The sequence below is a fragment of the Amblyraja radiata genome, chromosome 29, assembly GCF_010909765.2.
Source record: "Amblyraja radiata isolate CabotCenter1 chromosome 29, sAmbRad1.1.pri, whole genome shotgun sequence".
Lineage (NCBI taxonomy): Eukaryota > Metazoa > Chordata > Chondrichthyes > Rajiformes > Rajidae > Amblyraja > Amblyraja radiata.
The window spans coordinates 31,709,737-31,730,128 of record NC_045984.1 but is presented as its reverse complement, the minus strand read 5'-3'; the positions used below and the strand labels follow the sequence as shown (position 1 = coordinate 31,730,128).

At 48.8% G+C, this 20,392-nt stretch overlaps 1 protein-coding gene across 1 annotated transcript in view; it reads right to left on the bottom strand.

The window, feature by feature from the left end:
* yjefn3 (YjeF N-terminal domain containing 3) overlaps positions 1–20,392 on the bottom strand; it is a 44,284-nt gene extending 23,892 nt beyond the window's left edge. Inside the window, exon 1 of the mRNA XM_033047202.1 lies at positions 20,328–20,392. Coding sequence (XP_032903093.1) covers positions 20,328–20,392 — 65 coding nt within the window. The remainder of the gene's footprint in view (positions 1–20,327) is intronic.

Genomic DNA, 20,392 nt, shown 5'->3' with positions numbered 1-20,392 from the left:
CCGACCACGGGTGCTGTCTGTATCTAGTTTGTACATTCTCGCCCGTGACCTGCGTGGGTTTTCTCCGGGTGCTCCGGTTTCCTCCCACACTCCAAAGATGTGCAGGTTTGTAGGTAAATTGGCTCAGCAAATGTAAAAATTGTCCCTAGTGGGTGTAGGGGGTAGTGTTAGTGTGCGGGGATCGCTGGTCGGCACAGACTCAGTGGGCCAAAGGGCCTGTTTCTGCGCTGTATCTCTAAACTAAACTAAAACACTCACACACCAGGGACAGTCGGCATTGTGTCTTCATAAGAGAGACACAAAAATCTTCGTAACACTTGTTTCATAGCCACTAGAGATGTTACCAAAGCACTTTACTGATTTCTCTTTTAGAGATACAGCGCGGAAACAGGCCCTTCGGCCCACCGGGTCTGTGCCGACCAGTGATCCCCGCACACTAACACTATCCTACACACACTAGGGACATTTTTTACATCTCTGCCAAACAAATTAACCTACAAACCTGCACGTCTTTGGAGTAGGGGAGGAGACCTATGTTCCCTGAGAGAACCCACGCAGGTCACGGGGAGAACGTACAAACTCCACACAGACAGTTTGCAATGTTCACAAGTCATAGGAGCAGAATTAGGCCATTAAATCGTAGAAACAAAGAAAATATGTGCAGGAGTAGGCCATTCGGCCCTTCAAGCCAGCACCGCCATTCAATATGATCATGGCTGATCATCCAAAATCAGTACCCCGTTCCTGCCTTCTGTCCATATCCCTTGATTCCGTTAACCCTAAGAGCTATATCTAACTCCCCTGTCTGATTCTGAAGAAGGGTCACCCATTCCTTCTCTCCAGAGATGCTGCCTGTCCCGCTGAGTTACTCCAGCATTTTGTGACTAAGACCTCCTTGGTTTGTTGTGCAGCAAATGTCAATGTTCACGGATGACTTAGAGCAACAAGAGCTTTTAATGAGCGACCAACAGTGGTTCGCCTTCCACCACAACAGGTCCACGGACGATGGCATTGACTCCATCTACACCTCACGCTGCCTCGGCAAGGCCAGCAGCATCATCAAGGACCAGTCTCACCCCCCGGTCACTCCCTCTTCTCCCCTCTCCCATCAGGCAAGAGGTACAGAAGTGTGAAAACGAACGCACACCTCCAGATTCAGGGACAGTTTCTTCCCGGCTGTTATCAGGCAACTGAACCATATCCTATCACCAACTAGAGAGCGGTGCTGAACTACTATCTACCTCTTTGGTGACCCTCGGACTATCCTTGATCGCGCTTTGCTGGCTTTACCTTGCACTAAATGTCATACCCTTAACCCTGTATCTGTACACTGTGAATGGCTTGATTGTAATCATGTATTGTCTTTCCGCTGACTGGATAGCACACAACAAAAGCTTTTCGCTGTACTTCGGTGCATGTGACAATAAACTAAACTGAACTGATATATTTCCGTACAAAGCCCTTTTCATAAACCCACAGCTGCTTAAGCAGAAAACAGCAGAGTGGAACACAAGAGGAATTTCAACAGCAGCTGATCAAGGAGGTACACCACATTCTGAAGTGCCATTTTATTCCACTTGTCAGTCATCAATCAGTCATGTCATTTTTTTTTCTCCGAATAATCTTCAGGATGTCGCTGCTGGAGATGGAAGCAATTGTCTATTTTCATGCACCCATTATTATTATATAGCTTCTGTAAAGCATAAAGCTAAAAGAATAGATCGGGTAGACGCACAGAGTCTATTGCCCAGAGTAGGTGAATCGAGGACCAGAGGACATAAGGTGAAGGGGAGAAGATTTAATAGGAATCTGAGATAATAGACTATAGACAATAGACAATAGGCGCAGGAGTAGGCCATTCGGCCCTTCGAGCCAGCACCGCCATTCAATATGATCATGGCTGATCATCCCCAATCAGTACCCCGTTCCTGCCTTCTCCCCATATCCCCTGACTCCGCTATCTTTAAGAGCCCTATCTAGCTCTCTTTTGAAAGCATCCAGAGAACCTGCCTCCACCGCCCTCTGGCAGGGAATTCCACGGACTGGGTGGTGGGTGTATGGAACAAGCTGCCAGAGGAGGTAGTTGAGGCTGGGACTATCCCATTGTTTAAGAAACAGTTGGGATAGTGTTGGTGTACCAAGTCTCGGTACATGGATAGAACAGGTTTGGAGGGATATGGACCAAACGCGGGCTTGTGGGACTGGTGTAGCTATGACATGTTGGGCGGTGTGGGCGAGTTGGGCCGAAGGGCCTGTTTCCACACCGTGTCACTCTGTGACTATGACTCTATAAAGAGTAGGAGAGTCTAGGACCAGAGGGCACAGCCTCAGAATAGAAGTGCGTACCTTTAGAAAGGAGACGAGGAGGAATTTCTTTGGCCAGAGGGTGGTGAATCTGTGGAATTCATCGCCACAGACGGCTGTGGAGGCCAGGTCATTGGATGTTTTTAAAGCATTCTTGCTTAGTACGGGTGCCAAAGGTTATGGGGAGACAGATCTGTAGCTCTAGAATGATACAGCACAGGAACAGGCCCTTCGGCCCAAGATGTCTTTCCCGACCATGTTGTTAATCTAACCTCTGACATTCTTGCTATTGAGGGAGTGCAGCGTAGGTTTACAAGGTTAATTCCCGGGATGGCGGGACTGTCATATGCTGAGAGAATGGAGCAGCTGGGCTTGTACAGTCTGGAGTTTAGAAGGATGAAAGTGCATCTCATTGAAACATGTAAGATTGTTAAGGGCTTGGACACGCTAGAGGCAGGAAACATGTTCCCAATGTTGGGGGAGTCCAGAACCAGGGGCCACAATTTAAGAATAAGGAGTAAGTCATTTAGAACGGAGATGAGGAAACACTTTTTCTCACAGAGAGTGGTGAGTCTGTGGAAATCTCTGCCTCAGAGGGCGGTAGAGGCAGGTTCTCTGGATGCTTTCAAGAGAGAGCTAGATAGGGCTCTTAAAAATAGCGGAGTCAAGGAATATGGGGAGAAGGCAGGAACGGGGTACTGATTGGGGATGATCAGCCATGATCACATTGAATGGCGGTGCTGGCTCGAAGGACCAAATGGCCTACTCCTGCACCTATTGTCTATAGTCTAACGTCTATAACCTAACCTCTCTCTTCACTCCACTCCTTTTCACCCCTTCCCCTGCTCTCCTCTCCTTATCTCCTTCCATCACCCTTCATCTCCAACCTTTGTCCACCCATCTGCCAGCCAACCCTCCCCCCCCCCGCCCCCTCACCGGTATCCACCTATCACTTACCAGGCTTTGTCTCGCCTTCAACTCATTTCCAGCTTTCTTCTCACCCCCCCCACCATTACAATCAGTCCGAAGAAGGGTCTTGACCCAAAACGTCACCTATCGATGTTCTCCAGAGATGTTGCCTGAACGACCGTCCTTCTGAAAGACTCCAGAATTTTGTTTCTTTTTTAAAAAAAACAGCACCTGCAGTTCCTAGTTTCTCTATTTCCGTACAAAGCCTTCAGCTGCCTGAGCAGCGAGCGAGAGCGAGGGACAGGGTGGAGCGCCACGCGAGTGTCAACAGCAGCTGGTGAAGGATCCACTCCAGAGCATTAAGTGCGATTTCATTCAAAGTGTAGAATCAGTCATGTCAACATTTGTTTTGACCCTGAATAATCGGTGAGATGTTGGTGGTGAATGTGGAAACAATTCCCGGGGCGGCACGGTGGCCCAGCGGTGGAGTAGCCGCCTCACTGTAACGGGTTCGACCCCGACTACGGGTGCTGTCTGTACGGAGTTTGCACGTTCTCCCCGTGACCTGCCTGGGTTTTCTCCAGTACCCCAGTTTCCCCCCACACTCCAAAGACGTGCAGGTTTATAGGTTAATTGGCTTGGCACAAATGTGTGTAGGATAGTGTTAGTGTGCGGGGATCGCTGGTCGGTGTGGACTCGGTGGGCTGAAGGGCCTGTTTCCGCGCTGTATCTCTGACCTAATTTTAAAAAAAAGCTTTTCCCTGTACCTCGGTACACGTGACAATAAACTGAACTCAAACTGAATTCAAACAACAAGGTAATGCCAGTGAATGTCAAGGTTAGAAAACCAGGACTAGACTCCTCTCCTGTAGATGAACTGAAAGGAGCAGAATTAGGCCATTCGGCCCATCAAGTCCACTCTGCCATTCAATCGTGGCTGATCTATCTCTCCCTCCTAACCCCATCCTCCTGCCTTCTCCCCATAACCCCTGACACCCGCACTAGTCAGGAATCTATCTATCTCTGCCTTAGAAATATTCACTGACTTGGCCTCCACAGCCTTCTGTGGCAAAAAATTCCACAGATTTACCACCCTCTGAGTAAAGAAATTCTTCCTCATCTCCTTCCTAAAAGAATGTCCAATGCCCCCCCCCCCTCCACTGCCTGCTCTGGACTAAACCAGAGAAAGACACATTTTCACCCAGAGAGTTGTGAATCTGTGGAATTCTCTGCCACAGAAGGCAGTGGAGGCCGATTCACAGGATGTTTTCAAGAGAGAGTTAGATTTAGCTCTGAGGGGCTAACGGAATCAAGGGATATGGGGAAAATGCAGGAACGAGGTACTGATTCTGGATGATCAGCCATGATCATATTGAATGGTGGTGCTGGCACGAAGGGCCGAAGGGCCGAATGGCCTACTCCTGCACCAATTGTCTATGTTTCTAACCTACAAACCTGCATATCTTTGGAGTGTTGTAGGAAACCGAAGCTCTCAGAGAAAACCCACACGGGTCGCAGGGAGAACGTGCAAACTCCACACAGACAGCACTCGAATGGCCTACTCCGTCACCTATTTTTCTATGTTCAAGAAGGAACTGCAGATGCTGGAAAATCGAAGGTAGACAAAATTGTTGGAGAAACTCAGCGGGTGCGGCAGCATCTATGGAGCGAAGGAAATAGGTAACGTTTCGGGCCGAAACCCTTCCGGGTTTCGGCCCGAAACGTTGCCTATTTCCCTCAGGGTTTCGGCCTGAAACGTCGCCTATTTCCTTCGCTCCATAGATGCTGCCTCACCCGCTGAGTTACTCCAGCAAATTTTGTCTACCTCCGATTTTTCCATGTTTCTCTGTTTCCAAAATGCTGGAGTAACTCAGCGGGACAGGCAGCACATCTCTGGAGAGAAGGAATGAATGGGTGAGGTTTCGGGTGCAGTGCCTTGGACTAAAGCAGTGCTGGTATCTGTGAGCGAGCTGTTGCAGCATCCAACAAGCTGCGGGTGAGGAGGCTGCAGCACAAACAGCAGCAGCACGCTGAGGCAGCATAAATCCCCAGGGGCAGGGCAGGGAGGAGCTGGGAATGTCTGGGCAGGTTTTGTAGCCCTGCAGCTCGCTCTTGTTTACTCGCTGAGTGTGTTCATCCATCACCTGCCCCCCATCTTATCAAAAACAGCCGCTGTTGTTGCTGCAAGGACCACAGCCTCACCGCAGATAGACACAAAATGCCAGAGTCATTCTGTATAATATATAAGGGGGAACTTATAGATAAAAACACATAAAAACAGATACCATTCCTAAAGGATTGGACAAGCTAGATGCAGGAAAAATGATCCCCGAGGTTTGGGGAGGAGTCCAGAACCAGGGGTCACACAGTTTAAGAATAAAGGGGTCGGCCATTTAGCACAGATGAGGAAAAACTTTTTCACCCAGAGAGTTGTGAATCTGTGGAATTCTCTGCCACAGAAGGCAGTGGAGGCCGATTCACTGGATGTTTTCAAGAGAGAATTCGATGTGGCTCTTAGGGCTAACGGAATCAAGTGATATGGGGAGAAAGCAGGAACAGGGTACTGATTCAGGATGATCAGCCATGATCATATTGCATGGCGGTGCTGGCTCGAAGAGCCGAATGGCCTACTCCTGCACCTATTGTCTATGTTTCTATGTTTTTATGTAACTCAATAGACAATAGACAATAGACAATAGGTGCAGGAGTAGGCCATTCGGCCCTTCGAGCCAGCACCGCCATTCAATGTGATCATGGCTGATCATCCACAATCAGTACCCCGTAACTCAGCAGGACAGGCAACATCGCTGGAAATAGGTGACGTTTGAAGGAATGGGTGACGTTTCATGTCGAGAGCCTTCTTCCACTGACCCGAAACCTCACCAATTAAATCTCTCCAGAGATGCTGCCTGTCCTGCTGAGTTACTCCAGCATTTTGTGTCTAATCTGTTATTTACTCCTTTCCAACTTGTCAGCTTCCAGTTTAACATCCATTGATGCAAGAAAATATAATTATACCATGTCCAAAATGTCTCAATTTGTCACACGCCATAAATGTGAAAATGACCTCATTTATGTTGAAGGCAGTACAGTCTCACACTGGCCACAGCGTGCAGTTGTACAGTGTACAGATACCTGGCCCTATGTACCATCTATATCTCTCATTCCTCTTTCCCCTGACTCTCAGTCTGAAGCATCCTTCTCTCCAGAGATGCTGCCTGTCCCACTGAGTTACTCCAGCATTTTGTGTCTATATTTAAACCAGCATCTGCAGTTCTTTCCTGCACAGCCAACCAAAAGCTGATCAAAGGGATCGGTTTCAGAATTAGACAGGATAGGTTTATAGACAATAGACAATAGGTGCAGGAGAAGGCCATTCGGCCCTTCCAGCCAGCACCGCCATTCAATGTGATCGCGGCTGATCATCCCCAATCAGTTCAAGTTCAAGTTCAAGTGAGTTTATTGTCATGTGTCCCTGTATAGGACAATGAAATTCTTGCTTTGCTTCAGCACACAGAACATAGTAGGCATTTACTACAAAACAGATCAGTGTGTCCATATACCATGATATAAATATATACACACATGAATAAATAAACTGATAATGTGCAAATAACTGAAAATGGGTTATTAATAATCAGAGTTTTGTCCGAGCCGGGTTTAATAGCCTGATGGCTGTGGGGAATCAGTACCCCGTTTGTGCCTTCTCCCTATATCCCCTGACTCCGCTAATTTTAAGACCCGGGCCTGAAACCCTGAAGGAAATAGGCAACGTTTCGGGCCGAAACCCAGAAGGGTTTCGGCCCGAAACGTTACCTATTTCCTTCGCTCCATAGATGCTGCCGCACCCGCTGAGTTTCTCCAACAATTTTGTCTACCTTCATCTGCAGTTCCTTCTTGAACATGGAAAAATAGGTGACGGAGTAGGCCATTCGAGTGCTGTCTGTGTGGAGTTTGCACGTTCTCCCTGCGACCCGTGTGGGTTTTCTCTGAGAGCTTCGGTTTCCTACAACACTCCAAAGATATGCAGGTTTGTAGGTAAGAAACATAGACAATAGGCGCAGGAGTAGGCCATTACTCCTGGGTCTAGCTCTTGGGATGAAGGGCCTGTTTCCATGTATTAATTTAAGGGATTTTTTTTGTGATCATTTATTGGGTTTTCTCCGGGTGCTCCGGATTCCACCCACACTCAAGTTTGTAGGTTTCCACACTGTATCACTCTATATATGTCCGTTACTCAGCCCAGCACTGAAGCTTTCAGCCCTGGAAATTGCCGCACTCCTCACCCTAATGTTGTTGAAGAGTAATTGCATTTAGATCTCTCCACTCTCACCGCACCAAGGACTTGTTGACAAGATGATATCAGGAGGCAATGCCCGTTGCCAGCTGAATCTATGAAACTGATTCTCCTTAATCCATTAACTGATGAAAACAAGATTTTAAAAGGATTGGGCCAGTGGAGACTCTGGGTCATTACTGGCCCATTAGGGAGACATTCTAGTGCAGGAAGGAACTGCAGATGCTGCTTTGCACCAAAGATAGACACAACATTCTGGAGTAAGTGGGTCAGGGGTTATGGGGAGAAGGCAGGAACGGGGTACTGATTGGGGATGATCAGCCATGATCACATTGAATGGCGGTGCTGGCTCGAAGGGCTGAATGGCCTGCTCCTGCACCTATTGTCTATTGTCTATGCAGAACAAGGTTGCCGACCCCTGGTCTGAAAGGATTGGGGCAGAGAGGAGATTCTTGTCAATACTGGCCCATGAGTGAGAAATTCTACCACCACTGACAGGGGAGTGACTGGTTGGCCGCGAAGAATGACATGGGAACTGCAGTTGTACAGGGTCTTGGCGAGACCACACCTGGAGTATTGCGTACAGTTTTGGTCTCCTAATCTGAGGAAAGACATTCTTGCCATAGAGGGAGTACAGAGAAGGTTCACCAGACTGATTCCTGGGATGGCAGGACTTTCATATGAAGAAAGACTGGATAGACTCGGCTTGTACTCGCTAGAATTTAGAAGATTGAAGGGGGATCTTATAGAAACTTACAAAATTCTTAAGGGGTTGGACAGGCTAGAAGATTGTTCCCGATGTTGGGGAAGTCCAGAACAAGGGGTCACAGTCTAAGGATAAGGGGGAAGTCTTTTAGGACTGAGATGAGAAAAACATTTTTCACACAGAGAGTGGTGAATCTGTGGAATTCTCTGCCACAGAAGGTAGTTGAGGCCAGTTCATTGGCTATATTTAAGAGGGAGTTAGATGTGGCCCTTGTGGCTAAAGGGATCAGGGGGTATGGAGAGAAGGCAGGTACAGGATACTGAGTTGGTTGATCAGCCATGATCATATTGAATGGCGGTGCAGGCTCGAAGGGCCGAATGGCCTACTCCTGCACCTATTTTCTATGTTTCTATGTTTCTAGACTGTGGGCTTGCTTGATTGAATGTTGAACTGTCGAGGGATTGGAAACTAAAATGCGAGAATCAGCCCTATATCCCGGGGCCAGGTGCTACTGGTGATCATTTAGTGGCAGGTAGACAAAATTGCTGGAGAAACTCAGCGGGTGCAGCAGCATCTATGGAGCGAAGGAATTAGGCAACGTAACAGGGCGACACCCTTCAGGAAGGAAATATTTCCTTCGCTCCATAGATGCTGCTGCACCCGCTGAGTTTCTCCAGCACTTTTTATCTACCTTCGATTTTCCAGCATCTGCAGTTCCTTCTTAAACATTTAGTGGCAGGAGAGAGTCGGGGTAACATGCAGGGGTACATTCCTTACAAAATAGCCCCTTACACTCTCCCTTCACACCTCTCCCAGTGGGCGGCACGGTGGCGCAGCGGGTAGAGTCGCTGCCTCACAGCGCCAGAGACCACGGGTTCAATCCCGACCACGGGTGCTGCCTGCGCGGAGTTTTACGGAGTTTCTCCCCGTGACCTGCGTGGGTTTTCTCCGGGTGCTCCGGTTTCCTCCCACATTCCAAAGACGTACAGGTTTATAGACAATAGACAATAGGTGCAGGAGTAGGCCATTCGGCCCATCGAGCCAGCACCGCCATTCAATGTGATCATGGCTGGTCATCCCCAATCAGTACCCCGTTCCTGCCTTCTCCCCATATCCCCTGACTCCGCTATTTTTAAGAGCCCTATCTAGCTCTCTCTTGAAAGTATCCAGAGAACCGGCCTCCACCGCCCTCTGTTTGTAGGTTAATTGGCTTCAGTAAATTTGTGACTTGTCCCTATTGTGTGTGTAGGGTAGTGCTAGTACACTGGGCGGACACGGTGGGCCGAAGGGCCTGTTTCCGTGCTGTATCTCTAAAGCCTAAATAAGCATTACGTGCTACCTGTTCTCTCTCAGGTGTGAGACAATCCTTGTGACAATCTTGTTGTCTTGAGGTGGCAGCAGATGCCATACATAGTTGTTGACAACATGTCCTCTGGGACATCTCCTGCCTCCCACCATCTGAGACAAGGAGCTCCAGGCTCCACTGCCTCAAATGTCAAGGAAACAAGTTTGCAAGCAGGTGAGAATCTCTCAATATCCACAATATGTTTTCCAATCACCACCTTGGCTGGAAATACTAGGACCGCAAGAATTGTGGACGCAGCCCAGACCATCACACAAACCGACCTCCCTTCCATTGACTCCATCTACACCTCACGCTGCCTCGGCAAGGCCAGCAGCATCATCAAGGACCAGTCTCACCCCCGGTCACTCCCTCTTCTCCCCTCTCCCATCGGGCATGAGGTACAGAAGTGTGAAAACGAACGCACACCTCCAGATACAGGGACAGTTTCTTCCCGGCTGTTATCAGGCAACTGAACCATCCCACCACAACCAGAGAGCAGTCAAAGACAATAGACAATAGGTGCAGGAGTAGGCCATTCGGCCCTTCGAGCCAGCACCGCCATTCAATGTGATCATGGCTGATCATCCCCAATCAGTACCCCGTTCCTGCCTTCTCCCCATATCCCTTGATTCTGCTATCTTTAAGAGCCCTATCTAGCTCTCTCTTGAAAGCATCCAGAGAACCTGCCTCCACCACCCTCTGAGGCAGAGAATTCCACAGACTCCTGATCTACCAGATCAGACTGTTTGGTGCTTGGTTGATGCCAGACACGCCCACTCTGCCAGGGCGAGGTCTGCTGCTTGATTTAACTGGGTTGTATGCAAAACAAAGCTTTTTTTTACAATAGGTGCAGGAGTAGGCCATTCGGCCCATCGAGCCAGCACCGCCATTCACTGTGATCATGGCTGATCATCCACAATCAGTACCCCGTTCCTGCCTTCTCCCCATATCCCTTGATTCTGCTATCTTTAAGAGCTCTATCTAACTCTCTCTTGAAAGCATCTGGAGAGAAGGAATGGGTGGCATTTCGGGTCGAGACCCTTTTTCAGACCTCTCTTCTCTCCACAGATGCTGCCTGTCCCGTTGAGTTACTCCAGCATTTTGTGTCTGTCTTCAGTATAAACCAGCACCTGCACTTCCTTCTTACTACATTTTCCTTGCTCTGCATCTCTTTTGATGTCACGTTTGATGTCACATTTTTCACACACTTTGCCCTTCCTTGTCTCTGTGTCTCCCTCTCCCCTGACTCTCAGTCTGAAGGAGGGTCCAGGGCACGAGGTTATCCTGTGCGACTCTTTACAATAGCCTGATCCTTCCAACTGTGCGGCGCTTCTCCGAATAACCTTTCGTTATCACCTCGTCCACAGCCAACAATGGACCATTGTGGGCTCCACCCTTCCTCGGTCGTCTGTGCCGGCTCCGATGAGTTGTGAACTTTTCCACACCTCTCGTTTCCCTCTCCCCCGACTCTCAGTCTGAAGAAGGGTCTCGACCCGAAACGTCACCCACTCCTTCAATCCAGAGATGCTGCCTGCCCCGCTGAGTTACCCCAGCATTTTGTGACTATCCCTGGAAAAGGAAGTCTTGCAAAATGTTTATAAGGCTAAAACTTCAATCTAGTGTGCAGGGGGGGTGGAATAAGCTCCAGGTCCAGTTCCTTAAAGGGTTCATTGCAATAGCAGACTAGTCATTATGTGAATATTGTCTGTGGCACTGGATGTCTTCGAACAGCAGGGAGCAGGTGATTGTGCTGAATAATTAGATTAACTTTATGTCCATAATGTTCAAGTGCTTCTTGTCCCTGGTGGAACTTGCTTTGCTGCTTGGAGAGTGTTATTGCTTGCAGATTCAGCTGCCTGACAAGCAGAGAACAGAGCTGTGAACCAAAATCGCTCAACGTGGCCTGACCAGCACCTGAAGGGCCTGACCCACTTACGCAATTTTTTTATGGCGACCTGCTGCGACTATCGACGGGCGCCAGCAAGTCGCCGAAAATATCGCGTACGTGGGACGGGCCCTTTGGAGAGCCTCAGTGTTGCATCCCTGTTTTAGTGTTCTAGTCCCCTTGAAATAAATGTTGACATTGCGTTTGCCTTCCTTGCTGCTGCCGATTCGACTTTCATGGAGAATGGGGATGAGAGGGAGAGATTGGTCAGCCATGATCGAATGGCGGAGTAGGCTCGATGGGCCGAATGGCCGAATTCTGCTCCGATCGCTTGTGAACGGAGGGAGAGAGAGGGAGAGAGAGGGAGAGAGAGGGGGAGAGAGGGGGAGAGAGGGCGAGAGAGGGAGAGAGTGAGAGAGGGAGAGAGGGAGAGAGAGGGCAGAGTGGAGAGGAGGGAGAGGAGGAGAGTAGAGAGGCGAGATGAGAGGGAGAGAGGGAGATAGAGACAGAGAGGGAGGGAGAGAGGGAGAGAGAGGGAGAGAGGGGGAGAGAGAGAGAAAGAGAGAGAGAGAGGGAGGGAGACAGAGAGAGGGAGAGCGGGATAGAGAGAGAAAGAGGGAGAGAGAGATAGAGAGAGAGAGATGCAATGTATGTTTAAATTCAGAGTATTCAGACACTTTGCCAGCCGTTACTATGGTAACCCAGATTTTTTTTTCACAGCTAAATATAGATGAATATCAGTGTTAGTGGGTTTGCAAAAAGAAATTCACACCTGGATGTGAAGAAGTCAATTGGACAACTGGCATCATGATGCCTCTCACCAAAGTCTGGAATTAGTCTGGACACGGAAATCACCCTGAGTTTCACTTCTGCCTCGAATTTTTGCTTTTCTTTGTTCAGAATTAAATAAAATACAAGATAGACACAAAAAGCTGGAGTAACTCAGCGGGTCGGGCAGCAAGTCTGGGTGACGTTTCGGGTTGAGACCCTTCTTCAGACTGGGGGTTGTGAGAGAGGGAGACACAGAGATATGGGAGGGTGAAGGGAAATGAGCGATATGTCAAGTCAAGACGTGACTTTTATTTCTATAGCACATTTAAAAAACAACTCTCGTTGGCCAAAGTGCTTTACATTGGTGGAGGTACTAACGTTATACAACATTGGTTCATGGATTAAGTACATACATAAATACATAGATATAGCCCCCCCTCATATCTTTCGTTTCCCTTTCCCCAGACACTCAGTCTGAAGAAGGGTCTGGACCCGAAATGTCACCTATTCCTTTTCTCCAGAGAAGGGCCGAATGGCCTACTCCTGCACCTATTGTCTATCGTCTACTGAATGGTCGGATTCACCTGCTCTCAGCAAAGTTGCTTAAGGGGGAAAGGAGCAGGTATCAATAGACAATGGGTGCAGGTGTAGAGGCCATTCGGCCCTTCCAGCCAGCACCGCCATTCAATGTGATCATCGCTGATCATCCCAAATCAGTTCCCCGTTCCTGCCTTCTCCCCTGACTCCGCTATTTTTAAGAGCCCTATCTAGCTCTCTCTTGAAAGCATCCAGAGAACCTGCCTCCACCGCCCTCTGAGGTGGAGAATTCCACAGACGTTTCCCGCCATGCTACGGGTCGGACGACAATGCCGCAGTTTTATATCATTGCCGCAGAAGTCACATGAACCCATAATCATTCTTGGGCTTTCAAACCAATTAGCAGCCTAATGAAGCATCGGACATTCACCGCAAATGCTCTGCAGTTCCAGAGAGAGAAATATAGTCAGGCTCGGCTACACGCCTGGGCTACTGTGTAAGGACACGTCTCACAACAGGGCATCACAGCACCAGGAAGAACGAGGACGTCCGTATCCAAGAGAGAGCTGGATTTAGCTCTAAGGGCGAAGGGAATCAAGGGATACGGGGAGAAAGCAGTAACGGGGGGAGGGGTACTGATTCTGGAAGATCAGCCGTGTCATATTGAATGGCTAGAAGGGCAGAATGGCCGACTCCTGCACCTATTGTCTATGTTTCTATGACAGCACATTATAGACATTAGACAATAGGTGCAGGAGGAGGCCATTCGGCCCTTCGAGCCAGCACCGCCACATTCAATGGGTTCATGGCTGATCATCCCCAATCAGTACCTCATAGCAAAAGGATTTGAGTATAGGAGCAGGGAGGTTCTAATACAGTTGTACAGGGTCTTGGTGAGACCACACCTGGAGTATTGCGTACAGTTTTGGTCTCCTAATCTGAGGAAAGACATTCTTGCCATAGAGGGAGTACAGAGAAGGTTCACCAGACTGATTCCTGGGATGTCAGGACTTTCATATGAAGAAAGACGATTGATTGAGGGGGGATCTTATAGAAACTTAGAAGATTGAGGGGGGATCTTATAGAAACTTACAAAATACTTAAGGTTGGACAGGCTAGATGCAGGAAGATTGTTCCCGATGTTGGGGAATTCCAGAACATGGGGTCACAGTTTAAGGATAAGGGGGAAATCTTTTAGGACCGAGATGAGGAAAACATTTTTCACAGAGAGAGTGGTGAATCTGTAGAATTCTCTGCCACAGAAGGTAGTTGAGGCCAGTTCATTGGCTATATTTAAGAGGGAGTTAGATGTGGCCCTTGTGGCTAAAGGGATCAGGGGGTATGGAGAGAAGGCAGGTACAGGATACTGAGTTGGATGATCAGCCATGATCATATTGAATGGCGGTGCAGGCTCGAAGGGCCGAATGGCCTACTCCTGCACCTATTTTCTATGTTGCTATGTTCCTGCCTTCTCCCCCTATCCCCTGACTCCGCTGGCACGAAGGGCTGAATGGCCTACTCCTGCACCTCTGTTACTAATCTCCAGTTGTTGAGATATTCTATCATGAAGCAATCGGCTCTGAAAGAAATGTTATCTAAAAGGATTTGGAACAAATCAATACTGTCTGCAAGCAAGCTCTCCCTAGGGGAGCGTCTCGCTGGCGTGGTTATTGGTGCAGTGAAATACTGTTCCAGCACATCAATGTTATTGTTACCAAGGGGCCGACATAACGCCGGTGAAGCTGGTGCGAAACTCAGGCCAGCACAGAGTACAACAGCGTGGTCCTGCTGAAGAAGAAGGGTCTCGCCCCGAAACGTCACCCATTCCTTCTCTCCAGAGATGCCGCCAGCATTTCTCTCCGGAGTTACTCCAGCACTTTGTGTCTATCTTCAGGTAGTGCAGCTGCCTGATAGCCTCTGTGAACCAGTTCAAGTCTGGGAACCGCTGTTTAAAAATGAGGTAGACAGAAAACGCTGGAGTAACTCAGCGGGATAGGCAGCATCTCTAAGTGGGACAGGGGCATAAAGGTACGACCTTTTATTCTGAGGCTTTGGTGGCCTCAAAATAGTCATGCAGCAGTCTTAGGGTTAAATGCAACCAGTCCAGGGCTTGAAGAAGGGTCTCGACCCGATACGTCACCTATTCCTTTTCTCCACAGATGCAGTCTGACCCGCCGAGTTACTCCAGCGTTTCGCGTCCAACGTGAGAACGAACGGTGTTTCTCGATTTGAGCCAACATTGGGAGGATGCCGCTTGCCTGGGGAGTTAATGGTCCGCGACTTTCTTTGAGAATGTCAAGAAAATACAGGCCGGGAGATTGATAACAAGGTAATGGGAGCGATTCACCAGCATTGATTGAGCACAGGAGGAACTAGTCCAGAGTGAAAACATGGAACAATAGTCCAATAGACTCGGGATCCCCAAGCTCTAATTAAATGGCCATCTGGTTGCAGTGAGATAAGGAGCAGTGGGGTTCAGTCAATGGCATTCAAAACCTTCAATCCCAGACAGAGGAGATGGTGGTTACTATGGAAATGAAGGATGACTGGATGCCTTGGCCAACACGGCAACGTACCCTTGTGTGAGACGTAATCCGTGGACCGACGCAGGAAATAAGACCCTGGTCTCTCCTCTCCCGTCAGGCAAGAGGTACAGAAGTGGATGCAGCCCAGACCATCACACAAACCAACCTCCCTTCCATTGACTCCATCTACACCTCACGCTGCCTCGGCAAGGCCAGCAGCATCATCAAGGACCAGTCTCACCCACGGTCACTCCCTCACCTCCCCTCTCCCATCGGGCAAGAGGTACAGAAGTGTGAAAACGCACACCTCCAGATCCAGAGACAGTTTCTTCCCAGCTGTTATCAGGCAACTGAATCATCCTATCACCACCAGAGACCAGTACTATCTACATCTTTGGTGACCCTTGGACTATCCTTGATCGGACTTTGCTGGCTTTACCTTGCACTAAACGTTATTCCCTTCTCATGTATCTGTACACTGTAAATGGCTCGATTGTAATCATGTATTGTCTTTCCGCTGACTGGTTAGCACGCAACAAAAGCTTTTCACTGTACCTCGGTACACGTGACAATAAACTAAACTAAACTGGTAATAAACTGTGTCAAACTACCTGTGAGGCCGTGATTAGTACGGGTGTCAGGGGTTACGGGGAGAAGGCAGGAGAATGGGGTTAGGAGGGAGAGATAGATCAGCCATGATTGAATGGCAGACTGGGCTTGATGGGCCAATTGGCCTAATTCTGCTCCTATCACTTACGAATTTTTGAGTAGAAAAAGGTTGAGAATGTTTTGAGAGCTGTATAGACTCAATGGACTGAATGGACTACTTCCGTGTTAGAACATAGATCAGTGCAGCACAGGAACAGGCCCTTCGGCCCACTATGTCCGTGCCGAACGTGAAGCCGTTAAACCAATGTCCTCTGCCTGTGCGTGACCCAAGAGTCAGAAGAGTCGGGAGTGTTTTACTGTCACCTGGACAACAACAACTCCTACATCAGGATGCTGTTCATTGATTTCAGCTCTGCCTTTAACACTGTCTTTCCCGCCAGCTTGATCACCAAACTCAGCGGACTTGGCATTTTCACCTCCCTCTGCAACTGGACACTGGATTTCCTCACCAACAGACCACAGTCTGTCAGGGTCAACAACCTCACCTCCTCCACTATAACACTGAACACCGGCGTGCCACAGGGCTGTGTGCTCAGCCCTCTCCTCTATTCCCTCTTCACCCACGACTGCATCCCTAAGTACGGATCCAACGCCATCATTAAGTTTGCTGACGACACCACGGTGGTAGGACTGATCAGTGACAACGATGAGTCAGCCTACAGAGAGGAGGTCCAGCACCTGACAACCTGGTGTGCCAACAATAACCTCGTCCTCAACTCCAAGAAGACGAAGGAAATTATTGTCGACTTCAGGAAGGTCAGAGGAGGCAGTCATACCCCCATCCATATAAACGGGACTGAGGTGGAGCGCGTCTCCAGCTACAAATTCCTCGGGGTACATATCTCGGAGGATTTGTCCTGGTCCCTCAACACCTCCAAGCTGATCAAAAAGGCACAGCAGTGCCTTTACTTCCTGAGGAGGCTCAAGAAAGCCCACCTGTCCCCCCAGATACTGACCAACTTCTACCGCTGTACCATCGAGAGCATCCTGACCACCTGCTTCACGGTATGGTACAGCAGCTGCACTGTTGCGGACAGGAAGGCACTACAACGGGTGGTGAAAACCGCGCAGCACATCATCGGTGCTCCGCTCCCTGCCATGGATGCCCTCCACCGAAAACGGTGTCTGAGACGGGCTGGGAAGATCATTAAAGACTCCTCCCACCCTAACCATGGACTGTTTGCCCTCCTCCCATCACGGAGGCGGTACAGGAGCCTCAGGTCTCGTACCAGCAGGATGAGGAACAGCTTCTACAATTATACCATCACATTGCTGAACTCGGAGTCCCGCCGATAGATTTCTCCGGTCCCTCCGTCCCCATTGTTTAATTATTCTGTATTTTTGATTATTCTGTATCTTCTTTTTTTTAAATTTCTATATTGCACTACTACGGACTGACGCAAAACTGCATTTCGTTGTACCCATACCCAGTATTTGTGCAATGACATTAAAGTTGAATTGAATTGAATTGAATTGAATTGAACGTGTCCCAGAAAGAACAATGACATTCTTACTTGCTGCAGCACAACAGAATGTGTAAATCCATCTCCCTCCATTCACAGCGCCACAGACCCGGGTTCAATCCTGACCACGGGTGCTGCCTGTACGGAGTTTGTACGTTCTCCCCGTGACCTGTTTTCTCCAGGAGCTCCGGTTTCCTCCCACGCTCCAAAGACATGCAGGTTTGTAGGTTAATTGTCTTGGCATAAATGTTAAAATCAGCCCTAGGGTGTGTAGGATAGTGTTAGTGTGCGGGGGGGGGGGGGGGGTCGCTGGTCAGCGTGGACTTGGTGGGCCGAATGGCCTGTTTCCGCGCTACATCTCTAAACCAAGCTGAACAAAAAAGAGATATAGAAAACTCACAACAACCTCCAGATTTCAGACATGTCTATCTCCATCTTTTTCTCCATCCCTATATTTCTCAATAGGCAATAGGTACAGGAGTAGGCCATTCGGCCCCTCGAGCCAGCATCGCCATTCACTGTGATCATGGCTGATCTCTTTCTTGTCCTAACTATATTGTTCGCTCCCCTGTCCTCTCACTTTCTCTGCATTTTTGCTCGGAGAGAAAATTGGAACGGAAGGAAAAGATAAATGACTAGGGCATAAAAAATTCCACCCGCAGTAATTAATAAGAGGCTGTCTTCGCCCGAGTACAGAATCCTCCTCCCTCCCCCTGCCTGCAGGAGCCACCAATATTTCGTACAATGCGTTTACAAAATAACCTTCTTTGGAAGCTGCTGGCAATGATTCAAACGGCATTAAAAATACCACGGGCACCGCAGGGTGGCAAAGTGGCAAAGATAGAATGCACAGAGCAGGACACCCTGTGATCATATCACTCCACCGGAGAATAACACAGCTAGTTGTTGGACAGTAAATGCCGGAGTAACTCAGCGGGACAGGCAGCATCTCTGGAGAGAAGGAATGGGTCTGAAGAAGGGTCTCGACCCAAAACATCCCCCCAGAGACGCTGCCTGTCCCACTGAGTTACTCCAGCATTTTGTGTCTATAAACCAGCATCTGCAGTTCCTTCCAACACACTTTAGCTAGTTAAACGCTGAATTAAACATTTTTAGAGCCACCATTGTAAATCAACTAGTTTTTGTTATTCTGGTTTTCCTTACTCATTCATTAATTAATTCATTCATTCTAGGGTTGGTAGCGGTAGAGTTGCTACCTCACAGCGCCAGAGACCCGGGTTCCATCCTGACTACGGGTGTTGTCTGTACGGAGTTTGTACGTTCTCCCCGTGACCTGTGTGGGTTTTCTCTGGGTGCTCCGGTTTCCTCCCACGCTCCAAAGACGTGCAGATTTGTAGGTTAATTGGCTTTGGTAAAATTGTAAATTGTCCCTAGTGTTTGTAGGATAGTGCTAGTGTATGGGGTGATCGCTGGTCGGTGCAGACACGATGGGCCGAAGGGCCTGTTTCATAGAAGCATAGGTGCAGGAGTTGGCCATTCAGTCCTTCGAGCCAGCACCGCCATTCGATATGATCATGGCTGATCATCTAAAATCAGTACCCCGTTCCTGCTTTCTCCCCATATCCCTTGATTCCGTTAGCCCTAAGAGCTAAATCTAACTCGCTCTTGAAGACATCCAGTGAATTGGCCTCCACTGCCTTCTGTGGCAGAGAATTCCACAGATTCACAACTCTCTGGGTGAAAACGTTTTTCCTCATCTCAGTCCTAAATGGCCAGCCCCTTATTCTTAAACTGTGTGACCCCTGGTTCTGGACTCCCCCCAACATCGGGAACATTTTTCCTGCATCTAGCCTGTCCAATCCTTTAAGAATATGATGTTTCTATAAGATGCCCTCTCATCCTTCTGAATTCCAGTGAATACAAGCCCAGTCGGCCCATTCATTCATCTCTGTGCTGTATCTCTAAAACTAAAACACAAAACACTAATTCATAGTGTGAACACATCACTGGCAAGGTTCATGTTTATTCCTAATCTCTAATTGCCTTCCAGGCAACTTTAGTGGGAAGTCGACCACAATACATTTAGAATCCCATCTAGGCCAGGCTGAATACTAATGACAGATCTCACTCCTTGAGAGCTTTTATCAAGCAAATTAACTCTTTAGACTTCAGACTTCAGAGATACAGTGCAGAAACAGGCCCTTCGGCCCACTGATTCCACGCCGGCCAGCGATCCCCCCGCACACTAACGCACGAGGGACAATTTACAATTTGTTACCGAAGCAAAATAACCTACAAGCCCGCACGTCTTTGGAGTGTGGGAGGAGACCGGAGCACCCGGAGAAAACCCACGCAGGTCACGGAGAGAAGGTACAAACTCCGTACAGACAGCACCCGTAGTCGGGATGGAACCCGGGTCTCTGGCGCTGTGAGGCAGCAACTCTACCGCTGCGCCACCATGCTATTTGTCGAGTGCCCTGCCACAGTCACTGTCCAAATGCGGAGACAGACACAAAAGTATCTCAGCGGGAGAAACTCAGCGGGGTGAGGCAGCGTCTATGGAGTGAAGGAATAGGTGACGTTTCGGGTCGAGACCCGGAAGGGTCTCGACCTGAAACGTCACCTATTCCTTCGCTCCATAGATGCCGCCTCACCCTTAAGGGTCTCAACCCGAAACGTCACCTATTCCTACTCTCCAGACGTGCTGCCCGACTCGCTGAGTTACTCCAGTATTTTTGTGTCTGTCTTCGGTTTAAACCAGCATCTGCAGTTCCTCCCCGACACATCGTTTTGTAAATGCATCGGGGTTTGAATCTGAAGCCGATTGAGATTATCCCCGACGGACAGCTTCCCAAACCCTTTGTACCGATGCAGTTTACATAGCGTAGATCTGACAGTCTTGGAGGAATCAGTCTAACACCAGCGCTGACACGCTCAGAGCTGCCGGCTGCTTACCTGATGAATTTAACAGGTTCGTTGCCTGTAGGTTGCGGCTCCACGCCATGGATGGAGCTGGCCAT